The sequence below is a fragment of the Pipra filicauda genome, unplaced genomic scaffold (genome assembly GCF_003945595.2).
Source record: "Pipra filicauda isolate LSUMZ 115617 unplaced genomic scaffold, ASM394559v2 scaffold176_size3548034_pilon, whole genome shotgun sequence".
NCBI lineage: Eukaryota > Metazoa > Chordata > Aves > Passeriformes > Pipridae > Pipra > Pipra filicauda.
In genome coordinates, this window is record NW_024104283.1 from 58,945 (window position 1) to 82,036 (window position 23,092).

Below are 23,092 nucleotides of genomic sequence, written 5' to 3' on the forward strand. Positions count from 1 at the left end.
ACAACTAAAAAAAACACTCCTAGCCTGAATCAAAACAATAATGTAGACCTATCCCAGGGTCCCTGGAAAAGCAATTATGCAATAGCATCATCAACCCCAACATGTGCAGCTACTTATCAAAAACACATGCTGATAAGCCCTTGCTGTGTATTTTTGTATATTATTTGAGTAATATATTTTAATTCTACACAAATTTTGACATGAGATTCTACTAATTATATTCTTGTCAGTTAACCTCATAAACTCAATTTTATTCCTTGTTCATCTCTTTATGCCCATCCATACACTTTGACAATGACTTAAATGCTGCTTCCAAGATAATTTAAATTACATAAAGATTAATAACATCCAGAGGTAAAAAAAGAATAATCCACCCAGAGACACACAGACTTGTCACATTCAGATTCTGGTTAAAATACTAAAATTTAATAATACCTTTCAAAGATACAGTTATGTCAAGGAAAGAGTAAAGGCATTCAAACAGTGGATATAGATCTTAAATAATGTTTACAAATTCTAACTGCAAATTGACTATAAAGTCACAAATACTTTAAATATTTGCTAGAATATAGTGTAAATTCTAATATAAATTAGATAAACTCAATCTGTTATTTTTTACAGTCATAACAACCTAATCTTTACATAGTATATACATTAAAATACCAAAAAGTTATAAAATTTTCTCTCTGTTACTATGCAAAGAAATGGAAAATACATCAGCTCTGTCTTACTGTACAATATCCGAACTGAATTTCTGTAGTGGTCTCTGCAAAAATAAATGGCACTTTCACATGCAACAAGGCATAAAGTACAACTCTCTCCATTAGCAGTATTCCATCTGAGTGCAAAGTAAACTACAATGCAAATGTCATTCAACCACAAAGTCAGAAATCAAAAGTAAACTGGGGAAAGAGATTCTGACAAACTTTCTCATACTGAAGTAATAATGAAAAGCATGTAAACTGATTTCCATTCAGGTCTGTAATTTTAAAAAATGAAAATACAGCATACTGAGAAGATTGTTGTGATGGTATCAAAGCTACCTTGACAACACAATAATGGAAGGAAAGCTGATGATCTCGTGCGAATTCTGAAGCCCAGCCCTGTCAATGGGCTGCAGCATCTAAGCTGCTTCTCTATTGACAGTTTCCAAAATTACTTCTGCCACTCAAAATTGCACATTAGCAGTCAGATAAGTTTCCTAGACTTCATTATGCCATTGTGTAACCATAGCTTCCACAGTGCAATGCCACAAGAAGCCTGTCTTTCAGGATTTCTTTACTTGGGTATTCAGGTAACTTGAGCATGTTGATACTGAAAAGAAAGAAAAAAAAAAGCCACATCACAGTTCAGCAAGAAACTCAACAGTAAAGATTTCTGATCGAAACCCCTGAAGAGACCACATTTATGGTAGAAAACAAAACCTGTGCTGCATTATAGTACCACTGAGCATTCAAATATATTGCAGGAAATTAAGTGTTTTTTCACTTCAGTAAGTTGTAAAAGAATAATTTAACTTTAAAATTCCTTTATTCATTTCACTGCTTTCAATTAGGCAAAATCAAGTAATAAACAATGAGCAAACATAATGTAACATCATCTAGATTAAAACCTACGGCTTTCTTGTTGGATAGTGAATACTCCAAAAACTGTCAAATTTTCTTTGGGACCTCTTAATATTGAAAAGAACTGTACTTTTGACTGTGACTGCCATGAAAAAGCTCTGTTTTAAGATATTTCAATAAGCCTAGTTAACATACCATGTGCTTGATGTTGGTAAAAGATTTTCAGTATATGGTACAGCAGCAATTGTAAAATTTTGCAATCCGCTGCCACCCATTATATGGGCAAAGCCACCATGAGGCACCCTGGAACTGAGAAAATTCACAGAGATTAGACCATTGCAATAATGCTATAAAGCAAAAAATATAATCTTTACACTGAAAATATCTCTTACTTAGAGCAATTTGACAGTTACTAATACTTTTATCAAGGTTCCCCTTCTCTTAGTAATATCAAAATTCTCTTCGTCTAAATGCTTTTAATTACAAGATTGAATAATATATTAGTCCACTTAAATTAGGCACCAAATTGTTTGAATGATATTTAAGATAATTCTGCTTGCAAGGAGGACTCATTTCTACAACCAGTTTTTGTAACAAAATGTTCACAGAATCATAGAATATCCTGAGTTGGAGGGGACCCACAAGGATCATCGAAGTCCAACTCCTGGCCCTGTAGGGATCACATCATGTTCCTCAGAGTATTATCCAAACACTTCTTGAACTCTGTCAGGCTTGGTGAGCTTCCCCACATCCCTGGGGAACCTGTCCCAGTGCCCAACCACCCTCCAGGTGAAGAACCTGTCCATAATATGCAACCTGACCCTCCCTGACACAGCTTCATGTCATTCCCTTGGGTCCTGTCACTGGTCACCAGAGAGAAGAATCCCTCCCTTTCTGCTTATAAGGAACCCGTAGACTGCAATGAGGTCTCTCCTCAGTCTTCTCCAGACTGAACAAATCAAGTGATCTCATGCCGCTTCCTCTCAAGGCCCTTCACCATCTTTGTAGCCTTCCTTTGAGTAGTTTCTAATAGCTTTATATCTTCCTTATATTGTGGCATTATCTCAGTTAAGATAAACATGGCTATTTATGTTTACAGTTTAAGAAATACTACATCATAAAACAGTTTATTCTCTGATTACTATCTATGGAACAAATGACCAAAGTGTCCTTGATATATCTATTCATTTACTACTTCAGACCAAATATTAAAAGTAACTAATAAAACCATCACATCAGTCACACTATCACCCAGTGACAAACTATGGCAAAACCAGAACACATTAAAAAAGAATCACTAACATCTTCAGGAACGCATTCTCACTTAATCATATTACTAAATTCTTTTCCATTTACCAGTGTATTATTTAAAGATTACTCAAGGTGTAAATGGGCAATAGCCTGGAGTGTTCAAAGTCCCTCCCTATAACTTTAAACTAACAAATAGAACATAATTCAGATATTCATATTTATTCATAACACCAATTTAAGCTGGAATGCACTACAAGATAACATGTTGTTAGTATAGCCCACAAAATCAGAAAAAAAAAAAAAAAACCCAAAAAACCCCTCAATCCCCCCAAAAAACCACTATAATGAAAGGATAAGGACTACAGAAGTTGAATGCATTAGGAACAATGTCACCAGCAGGGCAAGGGGTGGTGATCCTTTCCCTGTACTCAGGGAAAAATATTTGGAGTCCAGCTCCAAGCTCTCCACTACAGTAGAGACAGGGACATAATACAGGAAGTTGAGCAAAGGACCATGAAGATTGTAAAGGATTGGAGTACCCGACACAGGAGGAGAGCAAGCTCGGGCTTTTCAGCCCTGGAGAAGGCTCAGGGGAATCTGATCAATATGTATAAATACCTGAAGGAAGGAATAAACAAGATGAAGCACTCAGTGGTCCCCAGTTACAGGACAAGAGGAAATGGGCACAAATGGAAGTCCTGGAAATTTCCATTTAAACACAAGAAAAACTTTTTTACTGTGAGGTGGTCAAACACCGGTACAAGTTGCCCAGAGAATTGGGAGGTCAGCACTCCTGGAGACAGTCAAAACCTGTCTGGACAAGATCTTGAGTATCCAGCTCACCTCACTCTGCTCTGAATAGGGTGTTGGACTAGACAATCTGAGATTAGCTCAGTTGATTAAAGAATGGTGCTAATAACACCAAGGTCATGGGTTTGGTCCTCATATGGGCCATTCAGTTAAGAGCTGGACTTGGTGATCCTTGTGAGTCCCTCCCAACTCAGAATATTCTGTGAAAATCTTAATCTCCAGAGGTGCCTGCCAATCTCAGCTCATCTGTGATTTTGTTGCTAGCAAAGAAAGAAACAAAATAAACTTTCCATAAAATATATATCAGTTGTTACAATTCTGGATTACAGGTATCTATATTAAAAACAATGTTCCCATATTCACCAAATCAAGTGACTATAAAAACAGGAGCAAGAAAAGAAGTAATGTTTTTACTCACGGTAAAACTACTTGGCAAAAATGCAAAAGAGTAAAGGTTGCCACTGCTAAATGTGAAGGACTTAGGACACAACTCACTGTAATGCTTTCTAAACGTACCTTTAAGTACCTATAGTACCTAACATATAAATCTGTATCACTTAGCTTAATAACAGCAATGCTGGGCATATAGTTCTAACACTGCTATACAAGGCAACCACTATGGAGGGAAGTGCTGATTATTGGCAGCATATTATTTCTGACACAAATGGAATTGTGCTCACAGCAACAGTTCAGAAGAGTTGTAAAGATTTTACAGCCATACTGTTATACTGTAGTTTTGGCTCATATTCCACTACAGTTCTGCCTCCCCTGCAGTGACTTTCTTCTCCCCTCTAGCATTCCACATTCAAATCAGTGATAAAACACAGATCTAACTGCTGAAAATTTTTCATTCAATCCACTATTAACTAAAAGTTTTTGCAATGCAACTTATTATAATTTTTTCCATACAACAGGTTAAAATTGTATAGTATGATCACAGTTTTGAACATTTTAAAGAAACAGATTGCTGCCAACTTATGCTTTCAAGAAATGAGTTCTCTCTCCAAGGAACACACTGCCAATATAGTAAAGAAAACCTTCCAAATATATGCAAAAAAATAACACAATATCTTACCTCTTCTACTGCATGTGCAAATAGCTTTGAGCAAGAGCAACAATGCAATTTCATAGCTTTGGAAATTTCAACATTTAAAATGTTTAAGTTTATATCTGAATCCTAACATTTCTACCTATTTTTCTACTGACAGGTTTTGCATAAATTTACTTGAAATGAAAACACTGTAGAAGAGATAATTTAAGCTGGTTTCTTTATGTTTTGTTATACTTCTATAACAGTAGGCAAATACGCATTTCACATTTAACAACTATGTTGAATTTCCCTTAAAATAGCAGAAGCATATTGCTTATTGCTCAACGAAAACTACAGTCCCCAAAGAAATTAAACAGCAATCTTTATACTTGTAAAATACCAATAAAGTAGAATTTATCATACTGAATTTATCAAGCTGACAACACTTCCCTCCAACTGCTTACTAAAAACCTAAACAAAAGTTGCCAGTAGATAATTACCAATAATTTACCCAAATACTATTATAAATACTAAACAGATCAAGAAGGGGAAAAAATAAGCAAAAGCATGTAGAATTGGCAATACCATCTCAAGTAGCTGTCAGCTGAGAAAGAGTAAGCGGTGCATAAGTAAACTTTCAGATCCCCACCATGAGGCACAAAAATATTTAGGCTTTTTCTCGAGTGTGCTAAGACCACCAGCCACATTCAAACTTTGCTCACGACAATTACTTTACTGTTAAAAGATGTTTTAAAATTGGTATTCATGACAAATGCAATGGCATCCCCACTGAAACTCCCAAGGCAAGACTTCATTACATTGAAGAGAATAAGATGTAAGAATGGGAAAAGAAGACATAAGAAAAAGTTTAAGAAATATTTAGAGATGTCAGAGAAACACTGAAGACATAATCATAAATATATATTTTTTTATTTAATTCACTAGACTAATTTCGTAGTCTTTGGAAATAAAGAACAGTTGCGCTTCACACAGACACAGAAAATCAAGTAAGTGAATGTGCAGAAGAGATTAAAGGGAAATGGAAACAAACAATGAAGATTTTGAATATAGCCTGGCAACCACTACACAGAAACAAATTCTTCACTAAGGAAATGCCAAGCCAGAAGATGTTCATAGTTGGAAATCAGATATACTTTTAGTGGATAATTTTACTTACGATACCAGCCTGTACTAGACTAACTTGTGTTTTAGCTCACAGATAAGTCAGCATCTAAATCTTCCCTGCCCAGAAACCAGGACTGTCTGGGGATTTATGTGCAAAAATGTGAGCTGCATTAGAGGTAACTTTAAAAAGTTAAATTTTTATGGAAAAATATACCTACTGCATTGCATTCACTGAAGAAAAAACATAAATGGTTCCTTCTAGCCGATACAGAAAAAAAAAAAGAAAAGAAAAAAAAGGCAAATTGTTTTTCAATTCCAGCCCACAGTTCCTAAAAGCCACAGCAAAAATTTCTTTCCTACTAACAAAATGGGTAAGAACAAGACAGTAGGTGATTTGTGACCAAAACGAATGGCACTGAAGCACGTATTAATCAGACAACGTAATTGTTTACTTGATAGAAGTGTCCCTTAGAATCCAGTAGATTATTGCAAATGCCATGAAAACAGTGAATGCCACTTCAGTACCATTTGGAATGTTTTAAGAAGCATTTGAAACATGACCTTACATCTTAAAGATCCTTATTTGCTCTCTAGATATAGAAACGGACTAGTTCACTAAAAATGAAAGACCAGCAGTTGGCATGCAACACATATGCAGTCAGAACTGCAGAAATCATTTCTTCAGAGGACAAAAGGATCAGTGTGCACAGATTGTCCATGATTCCTAAAAACAAGGAAATTCATAATAAATCAAGTGAAACTAATAGAATTTGAAGACTCTGCCATTTGATGATACACCCATGACTATGAAATTCCTTAATATAAAAGGCAAATTTTGAAGATCTTAATTTGTATTTTATCATTGCTTAGCCACAAAACTTATACCCAAAAGGTCAGCTACTCTACTAATTCTAGAATATGAAGGGAACATCAAAGTAAAAAGACGGTAGGATCTCTGCCTGCCATCAGAAAAAGACTGGATTGAACAGCTCAGGTGCTACATATATGTCTACAGATCCATTTTGTGAGATGTCTGTACACACAAGCTCAGCAACTCAAGGGGCATTTATTGCTCAAAACCTTCCCTCACTGCCCCCAAACCATAAGGGAAACAGAAGTGGCTTTCCCTAGAGAACAAATAGAATTTAGGACAGAAAACCTATATAAAGCAAACAGTCCTGCATAAGGTTACATCTTCACTTACCTTGACATATTGCACTAATGTTAAATTCAACTCAGCTTTAGGAGAAGGATGTTCTGTTTACACTAACTGAAGTGATACCTAGTTATCTCATATATTACAGCCTCTTATTGATTACTGGAGAAACCAACAGTCACATAAATATGCAACAGGAAGAATATAAAGCGCAGTTAAATTCGCTATAGCCTTGTTAAAAATTGCCTGGACAGCAACAAAGGCCTCTTGCAAAGTAGTCAAGTATAATAAATACGTAATCAATCATTTTGCTGGCAACACAGGCAGCAAAGGTATTAACACACACTTTGTCTACTTTGATAAACATATAGAATGCCCAAGTCTGCAAAACAGTTTCTAGTTAGATGATCTTTCATGGCAATCTCAAGTCTCTTGACTTATTTCAGAGTATGTAGACAATATATTTGTTCTTACAGAAAAGTCTCTCACCTGCCAGTAACAAACTGTAATAGTAATACTCTCTCTTCCTGAGTTAGTTCCTCCACCACATCCCAGAACCACTAGATGAAAAATAAGTTAGTTTGTATTTTCCATTAAATACTTGTAATACTTGAAAATATAATGGTAAAACAATAAGCGGAATATTTGCCAGTCTGCTACTTAAATTATGGAAATTTGCATATGAAATTCATACATAATTAAGTAACTTAATGCAGGAATAGAATATTAAAAAAAATCCACAAATTTCAGCCAAAATAAGCTTCCATAAATACACATAGATAATGAGAACAACAACAAAATCACCTTTCTTGGATTAAAATGAAATAGTCTACATTATTAAAAAAAAAAAAAAAAGCCAAACCAAATTTACCTGAATAACTTGGTCTCCTCTCTCATAGCCACTCGTGTATTCTGTATTTTTTAACCAGTCATTCACATCAATTTCTGGCATACCAGACAACAAGAGCTCCTTCAGAAGAAGCACACAGGTTGTGATTACTCCTCCTGATTAACCACTAATTTCAAGAGTTTATGCTATCTTAAAAAGCATTGTTTTAAGAGGTAGAAAAATTATAGTGCTTTTTCTGTTTAGTTGCAACCTTATAGAACTTACCATTAAATTTTAATTCAAGATTTTTGAATTCAGGTAACTTCACACAATCTATTTAATTTCAGTATGCAGTATCAGGAGAGAAAAATTATTGCCAAAGAATCTGAAAGAAGAAAGCTCTGAGTTTTGGCATGACTTGGGACAAAACTTGATATGTGTTGGTTACAGAAGATCAAACCACCAACAAAAACTTAGTGAAATTTGATACTGCGACTCAGAAAAATTAAAGACAATTGACAGCATCTCCTTACTTTTAGAGGATTTCTGTCCTCCTCAAGGAAAATATAAAGAGACTTAAAGGCTACAACATCCTGATTCATATTGAAATTACAATTCAAGGCATTTATCATGGCCATATGAAGCTATCACGTTCCAGAAAGTTGGTAATTCTGAGTAATTAGAAAAAGCAGGAATACACATAATGAGATCCTAACTGATAGATGGCTGGGAAGTAAAACCAAAGTGAAAGCTATAAAATGTTTATTTTGTGATTACTGAGCTTTACTTCTACATCATTACACTGCCGATGAAGTATGCTGAACAAAGTATTTAAAAATATATAGGCATTTCTGCTTACCAGTTCATATTCATCAAAAAGCTGGATCAAAGATGGAGGAATGAACATATGGAAGCCTTGTAAAAAGGCATTTATCTGAGGCTGAATGGCTCTTGTCATTCTGAGCTCTGTCACAAGCTGGACATACTCAGCCTGCAATGTAGAAAATGACATTAAGATATACCACAGCAAAACCCCAGAGCTTGTACAAACGCATTCACACAAATGCTGTCCTTCATATATTACAGATCTCATCCACTGCAAGATAAGAATCCCTATGCACTTTCCACATTGAAGAAATACAAAACAATTAAGAAGATTCCTCCAAGTTCCGAGCCCCTTCTGGTCTTCCCTCTTCCTTCCTTCCAAAGACAATTCCAAAACAGAACAGTTTAAATTGTTACATAACCCAGTCAAAAAACAGGGACTTCAAACAAGATAAAGGAAGTGAATAAAACTTAATTTGTCACGCCTGCCATCTAATATAACCACCATTGTGCTCAACTAAGGACATAAACACGTCAAGGTTTGTAAACAAAAATATTCTATTAAGAAAACTGACATAACTCAGGAAAAAGGGTAAACTTCTGAAGGAATATTTGTGAGTGAAAAAGCTTCCTAGATTTCACCCTATCTCTAGAAGTCTAACAGAATATACTACTTACCTCTGCAAGCTTTGTTATCTTAATAAGAATTTCAATTTTTTAAAGTAAGCCTTGAAAATCTCCTTAGTTTATTAAAAAAAAAAAATCAGAAAATAATTTCTACCATAGTCATGGGAATAGACTATATCATGCTTTAGGGATTTGAGGGCTCTGTTCCCTTTAAAAGATGCCAGCTAGAAAAGGAATCCACCAGAAGAACTTCCCTTTTGTTGAGAACACAAAAGCCTAGGAGGTGTTAATGGAGGAAGGTTTCTAGGAGATAGGCAAAAGTAAAGTTCTATGAATATGTCTCATTTACTCTGACAAATGTACAGAAATCTAATAAAGTTTCTCTACTTAAGAAAAAAGTTTCCTACCTGAAAACAAAATTTCTTCCTACATTATTTATGGTACTCAGTTTCAAAGAAATGCTTTAACTTCCTAATAATGACTTTTAGTAAGAAAATCATGAAATATATCTCCCAATTAAACTGACTATCAGCTTCCTTCAAGACAATAATCTTACAAAAATACTTTGATTTTTAATTTTAAAAAAACTTCAGCCTAAACTTTTAGGTTCTGAACCTGCACAAAAGCAACCAAGCATTTTTTCTTTCCTCCCTTTCAGTAAAACAGAATGAAGTATGAAATATTTCAAAACAGAAGAATATTTTTCAAAGGCAGCTCCTTACATTCACAGAGGTACAAAGGGATTGTCACTTGCTTTGCAGTCGGAAGGTATTTTTACATACATTAGCACCATTTTACTAGAGTGAAAAGACAATTAATTTGTGAAGTGCTCTGAAAACATGACCTAATCATATTTTTAACTGCAGAACTGTTCCAAAAAACATAGTTTCAATCTAGAAATCTCCTCAGGTTGCTTCTACTATCAGTGGAGATGAAGACACCTCTCTTCTCGAAGGACTGAGGGGTAGCCAAAGCAGATTAACTGCATTAGACAAAAGTCAGCCTCTGCACATACAGAAGAAATCAGAAGCTTTCGCATTACCAGGATTTGAAACAATGTTAACATCGGTCTTCTTCAATGATCAGAAATGCTTGTTTTACATCTCTTAAACTGCTGTTACATATACTAGGCTATTCAGAAAACAGAGTAGAAAGTAAAATTCACAACCTTAGTTTTAAAAAATCCATTTAAGAAAAAGAATACGACCTATTTTCTGTATTACAAAAATACTACATTGAACACTTTAATTATGAGAGAAAGCAGTTGCTGCGCTTTAGGTGTAACAAGAAATGTTTTAAATAGCCTTGAACAGCTGAGCATCCTGATTATCAGCACTGGCACATGATGAAAGACCTGTAGCACAAAATTTACACAGTATATGTCAGTAAAAACTGGTCAATTTGTTTTTTTCTCTGTTCACTTCATTTATATTTTATTCTCTCTCAGAAGCCTTAGGAGCACATTAGAAAACAGAAGTACCCATATAATTTCAGATCTACATATGCATCCCCACACAGTGCACAAAAGGTACAATCCAGACTTCTTTTAAGAAGGGAGATTTGACTGAACACACATTAGATGGGCATCACAAATATGATGATAAAGTCTAGTTTGGGTGAGGGTTGTTCTGTATTTTCCTTTGAGGTAAATAAAGCAGAGATCATGCTTCCTCGATTTCACAATCGCATATACTGTGAAACAAAGATCAATGTTTATGATGCTCAGATTCAGAAAGCAGCTCCATTCCAAAGCTGCCTGGAAAAAAACCCCACAATTTTTTACTGCCAAACAGCACAGCCAGCTCAAACAGACAAGCCCTGGAAGGACAGAGAAAGCCATATGATTGTGAACATTTGCACCATTCTTTAATAAAACATAGTTATACTTTGACTAGCTCTAATTTTATTTTTTCTCTAGAAAGTAGAAAGCTGCAAAAAAACACACAGCAAAGAACAAAGATAAATGCACATTATGACACTGGACACAGCCTGAATTTTCCCTCTGAAGTCTCTCCTTTACCATGACAAAAGGCAGTTGAACCACAGCTATAACTGATACTTCAGCTGCCTGTTACATGGACATTGCAAGACATGAATATCTGAATCAAATCGTCCCACAACCATTCACCTATTACACAGCTGATATTAAAAAAATTCCTTTGTTCAAAGAAAATAACTTTTTACAAATAGCTCTTAATACTGGTGCATTTACTCTGTTTCAGTTTTCAGTGTAGGAAATGGACTGTTTGGGTGATTTCCGCAGGGGTGGGGGGTGGGGGGTGTTTTGGCTTCGGGCTGGGGGGGTTTTGTGGGTTTATTGTTTGAGGTTTTTTTAAGGAATAAAGATTCAGTCAATTTCATTTAAAAAAAAAAGCTCCTTCAAACAAGTAATCTGCTAGTGTGCATACATAGCACATTCTTCTAGAAGCTGAATTTTCTTCTCCCAGAGGCATAGCAAATACAATGAGTTTTAAACAGTGATCTTTTATTCCTTGGGTAAAGGCAGGAAAAAAAAAAAAAGATATGTCTTGCAGGAAAAAGATTGGGTTTTTTTATAAAGGAAAGTAGACACATTCTTATTTAAAAGGATAGAACAGCTAAGCTAAAACATACTGCGAAACTACGTCACATGAAAGAAACCGTAAAAAATTCCCCAAAACCATTAAAACACAGACCTACAATTTTCAACCAGGTGGCCACTATCAACGACTTTGCCACTGAACAAAAGACAGTGCCATTTACAGATGGTTTTTGACTTCACATTTTGCAGTTGCAAATTCAAAAAAATCAATTAATATTAATAGTTTCAAACCTACTGCCAGAGTCATCCATTTCTTACCAACTTTAAAATAAACGCTACACAAACTCCTGCCACAGCTGGGGTATATGGCTCCGCTGAATATGGAGGCATCTGCTCTACACATTTTCAACCACCCTTTGTAGTCTGTGCCCCAACTCCAAAGTTAACAGAGCAATTTAAGCTACTGGTGAGTAGTACCCTCCTGTGGGCAAACTTCTAATTTCATGCTAATTGAGAACGGGTTTTAAATAGTTGTTATGAAGCTAAAATTTATGTCAAATACATCATTTTTATATACTGAGAAGCTAAGACTGACCAGAAACAAGAATCAATATCCTTGCTTTCTCCAACAGATAATTAAAAAATTAAACATGTCCTGCCTTCACAATTAGACTTATTTTACCATCTGTTTTCTTTCATGAATGACTGTATTACAGGAAACATTACAGAATCAGGCTAATAATATGTATTCCTGTTATTGGAATGACACTCTGCTTTAATGAAAATGAGGATTAAGCATACAAGAATCCAGTGCCAGTTGCTCCAACACAAATCGAAATGTCCTTGCAACAGACACTGACACCAAGTGGCCGTTTCCCAGCGCAGCAGCTGCTGACACCGCTGGCGCAGCCGAACGCTCACTTTGCACACAGAACGGGCCAGGCCAGCCCAACACAAATGAAATTCAAAACAGAAAGCAGACATCAGTATCAAGAGTCAATGTTACAAAAAACTGCAGGTCTACCCATGACACTGCTGCAGTTACTCGAAGCTGTTCAGTTGATAACTGCAGAATTCAATCAGACTGATGTTGATTTTAATTTTAGATTATTTTCAAAATCCAGCTGTGTTTTTCAATATTTCTTTTTTTGAACTAATGCTGCAGAGAACTGGGGGTTTTCTAACCTGTTACTATTACAGTAAATTATAAAGGTACATTATTTCCATACACATGAAGTGACTTGCAAATTGCTGAAAAAGCTTCCTGCAGCCTTTTATTCCATCCATTATTGCATGTTAATGTAGAGCAATCCAGTGCCACAGACTGCCCCACAAGGCAGCACACTTTGCAACGTTAACTACAATTTTAATTTTATCAATTGCTACTGTTCTACTTCTCCAGTATATATACCCATGACTTAACTTTAGGAATATTTACAACCTTTAAAATAAAACCTTCATTTGAAGTTTCCCTTCCACAGTTCTCTCAGAAAGAAAAACCTCAAGCCTGAACTCTTTTAAAAATTTCAAAAAGCACTATTTCTATGTAACATGCTAAGCTAGAAAAAGGGGCAAGAGTGTTGATAATTTTTTAACTTTTTTGTATTTCCTTCAAAATGGGTATACCATTTATCCTCCCAGGTATTCAGAAGGTTGGTCCAGTCACTTTTCTTATACTATCAACTTCTGAATAAACCTGTATACTCACCTTGTTTTCCTGTGTAACAAGTATACTTGCACCCCCGGGCTTCAGTGGCACTTCTTCCATTGCTCCAAACACATCAGTCTCAACAGAGAAGGTCAGCTCTAAACCCAGATCACTGATATCATTATCTAAAATCCACTGCAAGTTCTTTGCATACTCTGGATCAATAGATGCTACATCCTGATAATTTACAGGTATACCTGGGGGAAAAAAAACAAACAAACAAACCAAAAAACAAAGAGACAAAACTACTCAAATAAGTAGGATAAAGGTAAAAGATTTATAACAATATATGGCAGAAGATTGCCCTCTAGAGAGAAACCAGAATAATGCAGTAACAGAAAAACGGAATAAGGAATCCACAGCTAAAAACTACATCAGAACTGTACTTACTACATTTTTAAAATATTACAGAATCAAGTTTCCTCTGTGTGTTTTTCCCCCCAGTGAGGCAAATGACATACCACTTGGGCAAACACAATTTGCACAATTTTAACTCGCTAATAGATTTAAGTAAAAGCATCTAACCATCCTGAACACACAGTGTTAAATGTTTCCTACAAAGTCTTAAAGTTTTCTACATAACTTTTAGAAACCCAAATACCATATTTTTGTACAATAATATCTTTGCCCCCAGAACATTACTTGGAGAGGAAAGAACCTTCCTGTAGTCAGAAAACCCTTTTGCTCTTCCGTTTTCTTCTTATTAACCATGGTTGAAATGGGATCTACTATACAGTTGAAAAAAATTATTTATAGGAATTTTACATTTTCAACCTGAACTTGCAAGTCATTTAGAAGCATTAAAAGGAGAGTTGCTAGAAGTTTGACTTTTATCCAAGTACAGGAACTACTGTTTACAGCCCCTTCACAGACATGGCACTCAGACACATTTAAGCAAATGTGCCCAGAACAAGGTGACCCTGAGTTTATGAAAGAGAACTACCCTCTTCACTACACAAGAAAGCAAACCCCCAACTACTTTAACTCTGCCATGATAGATCCTCTAACTCTACCAAGACAAATACATTTCTGGGAAAAAAGGGGCAGGGGATTAGGGTGGCAGTAGGTTTAGAGAAAAGCAAGTTATTGGGAAGTACTGTCTTTGCTTCACCATCTTCTGTGCATTATGCAGTGTCATAAGGGTGCCCGTCACTATGAGCCTTGGCAACACAGACTGCGGATGCAGTACCCCAGACTAACACAAAATTCAAAGGTTAGCAGCCACTCAGACATCTAAGTGCAAAAACTGCTACAGTATTTCCATGGAAGAGCTGACTAGAGCTGAAATGTGTACAGAAGTTGTAAGGCATTGTTTTTCTAATAAAATCAAGCACACTCGAGTTTAAGACAGGGATAGGTAACTTACTAATTAAATATCACTGTCATCTCTCTCTGAAAAAAAAAGAAAAAATCTAACAGCTGTCTAGTACTTACTAGAGGACATTCATTTTTGCCAACTAGCAAGCATATGCGCATTTCACACATGAAATGTAGAAATAATAATGTCTCTGAGGGATATAAGCAAAATGCGGGAAACAAAGACTGAAAAGTAGGAATCAGAGACTCCAACTTTAGAGAAGAAACTTAACTGGAGCATTATGATGAGAGTAACAGTCATAGTCAGCACACTGTGAGACCAAAGCACTAAGCTCACTCGTTTGCTTGACAGATATTTTACCAATCAACAGACTCAAGTGGGCAGTTATAAAGAAACTCCATCAGATTTATCAGGACAAAACTTGAATCCCATGAAATATTATGTATCTTTCTCTTGTATACCCTCAAGGTACCTGTAGTTTGACAAGGAAGAGAAATCTATCTTAGCATAATTGTGATTAGCAGGTATTTCCATGCAACATAGAACTTCAAAAAGATACTACAGGTAAGCTCTGGGACAACTTCATTTAATATTCAAGAATTTAAGGCCTCCAGTTCAAAACAGACTGACCTAGAAATTAATTTTCACTTTTGCTTATGCCATTTCAAGGACTACTTTCGACTATACTGTTAAACAATAGACTGAAGTCTAACAGCAAACAGTATAGTAAAGAATTTATCTGCTATCTGTCTTTGTGGGCAGGAGGTGGAAGTTTTCTTTTATAAACAGAAAAGTAATTGGTTTCTTAAGAAAACACAAAGTAAGTGGAAAAGAGCACTAGAGAAACTATCTTCTCCCCCCTGGCTTAAGCGGAAGGCAGACAAAATGTGAGAAAAACAAACCTAAGAGGCCTTATTAATTTCTGACTGTATTTTTGCCCATGCTACATCTGTAATAGAGAGCAGCCTTAATAAACGGGTAGACCTATGGAATAACGTTTGATTTCACAGCACCCACACACAAAAAATTATGCATGCTACATATCTAACACCTTATAAAGCACATTAGTTGTGTGTCAGCTGGGTCATCACCTAAGCTGGTGATCTTTCCTTGCCTACCAGATATTGTTGCAGAAAGATCTCAATTCACCACAGTGGAAAAAGGTGATGCACCCACCCGAGTCTCAAAAAAGCAGCCACATTTGTTCATACAGGTTTCATCTTCTAATTAAGGCATTTCCACATCATGTGTGTTGACTAAAAAAGAGGAGTTCCTTTGAAAAAGGTTCACACTGTTCCTCAGAGACAGAAGGTCTTACCTCACAACCGGTGGTTTTAGTGCCATCAACAGATGGATAAACTTTAACTAAGGGAAAATAAGGATCTCAGTGCAAGGTGAAAAACCAAAGGAATGGAAACGGTCTCAGACTGCAAAAGATTTCACACTCCTTCACTTAAGGCCTGACAAGTAGTTGAAGGAAATTCATATTTCTGTAACCTGATAACTTGTATTTGGCATGAATAACAGTTAGTATAACCCACAGCTGAACCTGAAACAAAAATTAAACGAAAACCCCTCAGGAGCATCTGCTGCTGCACAACTCCAATTCCTTAAGCAAGAACACAGGAGATGAACAAAGCTGACGGAAAAGGCCTTGGAAAGGTGAGGCAGGAAAAGCAACCACTTCGGGAAGTGGAGGTGTAGTTTTTCCAGTTCTCTGTGTCTGATAAGTAAGAAGCAATAAACAATTGTGAAAATTTAAACAAGTTGAATGTGTCTAAACATCTAGAAATTTCCAGAATGCCTGTTCAACAGAATGACAAGATCTTACTAAGACTGGTGAGATCTTATTAACAGAGACTACTGACTGCTGCTTCTTGGTTTGCAACAGTTACTCCAGCAAAATGAAAAAAGAAAAAAGTAAGGTCATCTTGTCAACTTAGAAACCAAAAAATCAGGTATATCATCACAAATCAAACTAGTAAGGAACCAAATTCCTTAGTACTCAATTCCAAAAGAGCTGACAAGAGCAACACTTCACTGTTCTCAAGGTGTCAGTGAATGGCAGAAAAATAAGTTTTTCTTTTTTGTGAATACATCATATGGAGATTAGCCTGTGAGCGTTACTCATAACTATATCCTGGTCTGCAACAAATGAAATGTGACCAGCAGGTCAAGGGAGGCGATTCTATCCCTCCACCCTGCTCTCATAAGACCCCAGCTGGAGTGCTGAATCCAGCTCTGGGGCCCTCAACATAGGAAGGACATAGACATGTTGGAACAAGTCCAGACCAGGGACACAAAGATGATCAGAGGGCTGGAGCCACTTTCCTATAAAAACACGCTGTGAAAGGGTTGGGGTTGTTCAGCCTGGAGAACAGAAAGCTCCAGGGAGACCTTAGAGCACCTTCCAGTACCAGAAGGGGGCTACGAGAGAGCTGGAGAGGGACTTTTTACAAAAGCAAGTAGTGATAGGACAAGAGGGACTGGCTTTAAACTGGAAGAAAATAGGTTTCAATATTAGGAAGAAATTCTTACTGTTAGGGTGGTGAGGCACTGGAACAGGCTGCCCAGAGAAGCTGTGGATGCACCATCCCTGGAAGTGTTCAAGGCCAGCCTGGATGGGGCTTTGAGCAACCTGGTCTGGTAGAAGGTGTCCCTACCCAAGGTATCTTTAAGATCCCTTCCAACCCAAACCATTCACGATTCTTCTGCTCACTCAGAGGAATCTCTTGATGTCAGAGGCCAGGCCTTAAGTCCAAATTGTGCCACACAGTGATACTTTAGAACCACTTTCCTATATGAAGATCGACGAGTAGGGAAGCATTGCCTACATGGTGCTGCTTCAGACTGGCTGTCCTCCACTGCCTCTTGCCCAGAACAGAGTCACTCCCCTGTAGCAGAAAGGTACTAAGTGGTACTAAGGCAAAGAAGTAAAATACATTCCTCTGTGAAGAAGAGCTTGACAAAGATGATTGAGCCTGCACCATCAACAAACTGCAACAGTGTGCCCTGAACACTTTCAGGGAAGAGAAACAGTAAACTTGAAGTTAAGAGTTGATCTGTCCTCAGCAAACATCACAGGAAGACTGCAGGTAGACAAAATGATTACAGAAAATCATCAAGCTATCTTATACTTCCAAAGAAGATCAAAGAATAGTGCTTGAACACAAAGGAAATCTGCATGCAGCAGCAAATAAATTTATGTACTTAGTGGAGTAATAAGAATGCACAGGGAATTTACCCTTCCATGATATTTTCACGCAAGAAGAAAACTTTTTTCATGACAATGCAGAGGAGGGGCATCATGTTCAACAATCAAAAGGCACAAAGGTTCTCAAAGAAGAGCCCTAGACAATAGCTACTGCAGTTAACAGAGGTTGTCCTCCACTAAAAGAAAAAAAAAGTTACATTTTTATAAAGACTTCTGACCAATCCCCTTGAATGCTACAGTATAAGCACATGAATTAACTTGCCTCGTTAAGGAGACAGGATGAACCTGCATTAGTTCCAAAACACTATTTCAGGAAATAAGTTTGCAACAGTATGGATTCAGCTCCTGAACACCTTATATGACTGATGAACTTCAGGCACAATAAAGAATGCCTGATAGACTTTTGCCAGAGTTCACAAACATTCTCAGCTTTGTAAGTCTGTCAGAAGTTAACTAGGGAACAATTATTTTCATTTCTCAAGAATGACACTACACAGCAGGATAGATGAATTTCACAACTGTGATGCAAAGAATTGCATATACCACAAAAGCAATTGGTTGCACTAATCTGCCTTTCAGGTATTCCTAGTCAGCAATAGTAAAGACAGCCAAATTACATGATAAGGCTTTAGAAAGAGTAATGATGCCTTCCTTGCTTTTAATTTAAGATTCATATTCAAATATAAAGATTAGCTATTTTTTAGAAAGTTGTTAACTGTATAAAATTCCCACACAGTTTTGCTCATGTATTTCTATATTTTGCAACTACAACAGCTCCTAAGTGAGGCACAGACTAGAATAGCAATTACTGCCGTATTATGTTGTGACTCTGATGTACATAAAAGACTTGCAAGACATTAATTTCCAAGACTTTTTCACTTTTAACACACACACACAAAAGTAAAAAAGAAAAAGGTTTAGTGCTCAGACAATTATTACAATTAATAAACAGGATTTTAATAAAACATACCAAGAATATGTTTGTAGAATGACCTCGTGAAGTAGATATTCACCAACTGCCTGTGATTCAGAGCCAGCCCCAGGATCTGGCCTGCGAAACGGAAGTAGTTCAAATGATCTGGATTTACAGAAGAGTTACTGTTGGGCTGGAAAGTTGTTCCTATAAAATAAAAATATTATTTGTCAAATACACTAAACAACTGAAAACACTGCAAGAGTTTTATTTTGGGGTTCTGGAAGTTTGGGGCTTTTTGCTTACACAAAAAAGACTTCAGATAGAAATGTATTAGAACGTAGTGACACCCTACTACTACAATGATACTGCTTAACCACTTTCCAAGGCATCGCTCTGAAGTAATTATCATCAACAAAAAGGGAATTATAAACTTGTAAATTTCATCCTCCATCTCAGTATATTGCTATGGGCATTTTTTGCTCACTCTAATGGGCTTTGCTTCTATCAACTTGTGAACATGCTCAAAGGAAGGATCAGCATGTTTCACCTGTTTCCAGCCAGATGCAGGCAGGACACAGTCCAGTTCTGGTCTCCTTGGAAAAGACTACCTCAAACAGACATCCCTGAACTCTTCCTTTTAGCTTTCATGAAATAATCTACTGTTGACTGAATCCCTTGTCACTTTCCAGGACTTTGTAAGGTAGAAAACAAAATGCTTAGCACTGATGATGATGTGAAATCTTTTATTGATAAAGACTTGCTTTATATGAAAAACTCGAAAGACAAAAAGTCAAATGCAAGGGAGACCTGTGGAGATCAACATCTGCTTTTATAACAAAAACTAGCTTACTGAATTTATCGATTTCTAAAAGGAAATAGAGGAATACCTCCACAGTTCTCCTGCAGATGCAGAAGAAAGGAAAACTCTCAAAATGCTGTGTCCTTCTACAACCAGGCAGAGATAGCATGGACCCATTAAAACCAACAACTCACTCTCCTCTTACAGAAGAGAATGAAACTTCAAATGAAGGAAAATATTTCATACGTTCTTGTAAAAACAATGAATAGATCATTTCTCTATATACAAGATCAATTCTGTCGGTGTTGCTTTTAAAAAGTAATAATCTTATATTCTGAAACGATGCTTTTATGAAAGACAATACTCTAAAATTAGAGGGAAAAAACCACAGAAACATACCATCAGCTGACTGGGTAAATAAGGCGTAATCCGGGTTAACTATTTCACTGGACAAGATATCAAACCATTCACGCACCACACCCTGTCCCTGCATGTCAAAAGAATAAAACGTATTAGTACAAAGAAGTTTCACTGCTCCAACAGTTATACTGAATAACTACATAGTTCTTTTAAAGTAATTTTAAAATAGGGTTTAGTTCAAAACAATACTTGTGAAAGAGAATTAATGTTTCCATATGAAAGTACCATAAAAAACAATGTAGTTTTACCCACCATGCCTTCTTCTCCATGAAATCTCACAGCAATCCCCTGCTTTAGTTTCGCACTATTTGCTTTAGATACAACTTCACAGCTACTCCTAAAAATAGAATCTAAATACAAAGTATCAATTAATTTTTTCATCTTAATCTGTTATATTTCAATGTATTTCAAAGATATACTAATTCCATTTATAACACAATACCTCTGTGAACCAAAAGAATGTCATTTTCATTGACAGGCCTGTGCACCATGTCCGAATCTGGCTGCCCAGCATGCAGATGTTCATAGAACCACTCACAGCGATCTTTAAATGGCTACAAAACAAAGTGTAAACCATATTATATAGATGCATTTCACCAAAAAATTAATCTCTCATAAGCATGACTGGAAAATAGTTATGCAGACTTCTCCATTAATTTTTGAGATGTGCCGAGTTACCTCAATAAGCTATACAGTATTTTGGGAAAAGAATAGACGTGCCCTTAAGTGCTTGATGAAGTTTGGTATGCTGAAGCTGGGTATGCGGAAGACTGGACCACCAGTTATGCAGAAATTGCTATCAAAGTTCTCCACACAAGAGAAAAACAGCACAAAACTTCTTACAGGGAAGGAGTGGGTGCGAAGGACTCTAGAGAAGAAGTAAGTCACTGGCTTCTGTAATACTACTGATAATCAACCACAGCTGAGCACAGAAGCACAAGGGATATAAACAAGCCCTACTTGTAGTAAAGTCCACTGGCAGTATAAAACAACTCAAAGGAACCAGAAACCTTCCAAAGGAACTCCTAGGTGAGAAGGTTCTAGCTTGTTTGACTCAGGATTGAGATGACATTTTGCAGCTCTTCCAAGACAGGACATCGTCTCATATCTTTCTCATCCATCGCAATTCACAGTACGTACATTTAGCTGACCTGACAAACAGGGTGTCAGTTCTCAGGATCTCTTTACTATTCACAGGTAACGAATTTCAAAAACACAGATTTCAACCAAAGAATGAATAAACAACACATCTAACACCATTGTCCCACAAATGGGACTGGATTACTAAAAACAGCGTACCTTTAAAAATAAAACACTGTACTGTTCACGACTAAGAAAATAAAGCTTTTGGAACAGACTTTCCACAATTATTGGGGAAGGGGGTGTTATGGTTGGGTAGAGGAACTTTACCTTTTTTTTCAGAAAATTTGGTATTTAACCAAAATAGTTGACCAAAACTCTTTTAGTGTAAGGAATCTTTCTAATGGAGAACAAATCAAAAGTAAACTAGTGTGTGCTAAATGAAGGAGTTCCAACCAGCTCATTATCACCCAAATACCATCTTCATTTGTAATAGAGCACATGCACAGCACAGTAACGAAAACATGGCAGATGCCTAAGACTACAGCGTTATGTATACGAGCCAACTTCCACACGGGAGTTTGCGTGCTAATTTTTCAATGAAACTACACTGGTCTCCCCTAGAGTAACTCTCTAATCTTTTAATTCATGTCCAATGTCAAACTGAGAAATGAGTTTATAATTTTACTTGAATAAGAAAAGAGACAAAACAAAGAAACAAAAAGAAATGGTAGGAAACAGAGCAAACTGTAACAAGACAACATGACGTTTCACTAAAGGAGCTGCCACTAATTAACTATGGTCAAATCAACTAATAGTGGTATATTTATCCTCTGGTTTGTCTCAAAATGTAAGATTTCATCAGGGGAATTAGGGGAAAAGTGCAGCATTTTAAAGCCCAATCTATTAGATGTGTAGTAATAGATTTAAAAATAGAAATTTAGCTTTGTTTAACTGAAAGTTGGACTTGTAAGGCATATCTAACATCAGTTATCTCAAATGGATTCACATATGTATTTTAAAGAACTACAAGTACAGAAATCTGGCTGCCATGTCTGTTTAATCTGATCTTCCAACATCCCACATTCAGAAGCACTAGAGGCCACACTTAGTTCTTCCATCCTCCCCAAATGGAATTTCTTTAAATATTATTTTTAAACAAAACACCCTTTGTATACTCACAGAAGTTGTAACTAAGCATGTCCTGACACTTACCTGAGCTTTTATGATGTGCATAAATCTGGACATCAGTTCAGGACACTCGAGAAGAAAATGAAAGTGATCAAAAATTATTTTGGGGTTTCTGAAAGAAAAATAGGTTAGAAGCCTGTTAAGAGATTTAATAATAATGCTTCATGATACAAAAATTTCACATAAAGAAACAATGCAATTAGTCATATAAAAAGGTTTTAACAGACACTTCTACTTTGTCATTTTTTCTCGTTTTCAAATACCTCATCTGCAAAACATGGGAGGATTAGAAGCAGCTCCCCACACAGAAGCAGTCCCAGAGAAACTCTGGGAACAGTCAACTGTAAAAAGATGGTTTAGACTCCTTTAGGAAGTCACATATTGGAGGAAGAATGAAAGTTTTCATCTGCCTCAAAAAAAGTGAAGCCTTTATTTGGAATAAATATGAGGAAAGGATCTATTAAAGAAATTATTCTGTTGCTCTGTGAAATAGATTTTTTTCACAAGATCCCACAGAATCTTACAAATAGATCATTTAAATATGCAAAAGAGTTCATTTAATTCTGAGCTCTGAATCATTAATCTCTACTCCCTTGAATTTGGCAGGACCATTAAAGTGCATATAGTACATAGGTTACAACAAAAACCTAAAAATACAACTCAGTAAGAAGGAAAAGATCAGTTTGATTTATTGAGGGGGAAGGTGG

General features: G+C 36.3%; 1 protein-coding gene across 10 annotated transcripts in view; it reads right to left on the minus strand.

The window, feature by feature from the left end:
* Positions 1 to 398: 398 nt before the first annotated feature.
* The window catches only part of HACE1 (HECT domain and ankyrin repeat containing E3 ubiquitin protein ligase 1), an 83,775-nt gene continuing 61,081 nt past the window's right edge, over positions 399 to 23,092 (minus strand). For 6 of the 10 annotated variants that reach the window (XM_039379803.1, XM_027731576.2, XM_027731546.2 and 3 more), the window contains 11 exons: positions 22,410 to 22,497; positions 20,557 to 20,668; positions 20,367 to 20,464; positions 20,094 to 20,181; positions 18,950 to 19,099; positions 13,448 to 13,692; positions 8,626 to 8,757; positions 7,809 to 7,907; positions 7,427 to 7,497; positions 1,761 to 1,874; positions 399 to 1,314 (listed from right to left, as the gene is read on the minus strand). In XM_039379803.1, the coding sequence (XP_039235737.1) occupies positions 1,212 to 1,314; positions 1,761 to 1,874; positions 7,427 to 7,497; positions 7,809 to 7,907; positions 8,626 to 8,757; positions 13,448 to 13,692; positions 18,950 to 19,099; positions 20,094 to 20,181; positions 20,367 to 20,464; positions 20,557 to 20,668; positions 22,410 to 22,497 (1,300 nt within the window). In that variant the 3' untranslated portion in view covers positions 399 to 1,211. The remainder of the gene's footprint in view (positions 1,315 to 1,760; positions 1,875 to 7,426; positions 7,498 to 7,808; positions 7,908 to 8,625; positions 8,758 to 13,447; positions 13,693 to 18,949; positions 19,100 to 20,093; positions 20,182 to 20,366; positions 20,465 to 20,556; positions 20,669 to 22,409; positions 22,498 to 23,092) is intronic. The other 4 variants (XM_027731563.2, XM_027731596.2, XM_027731570.2 and 1 more) reach the window with 1 other exon arrangement.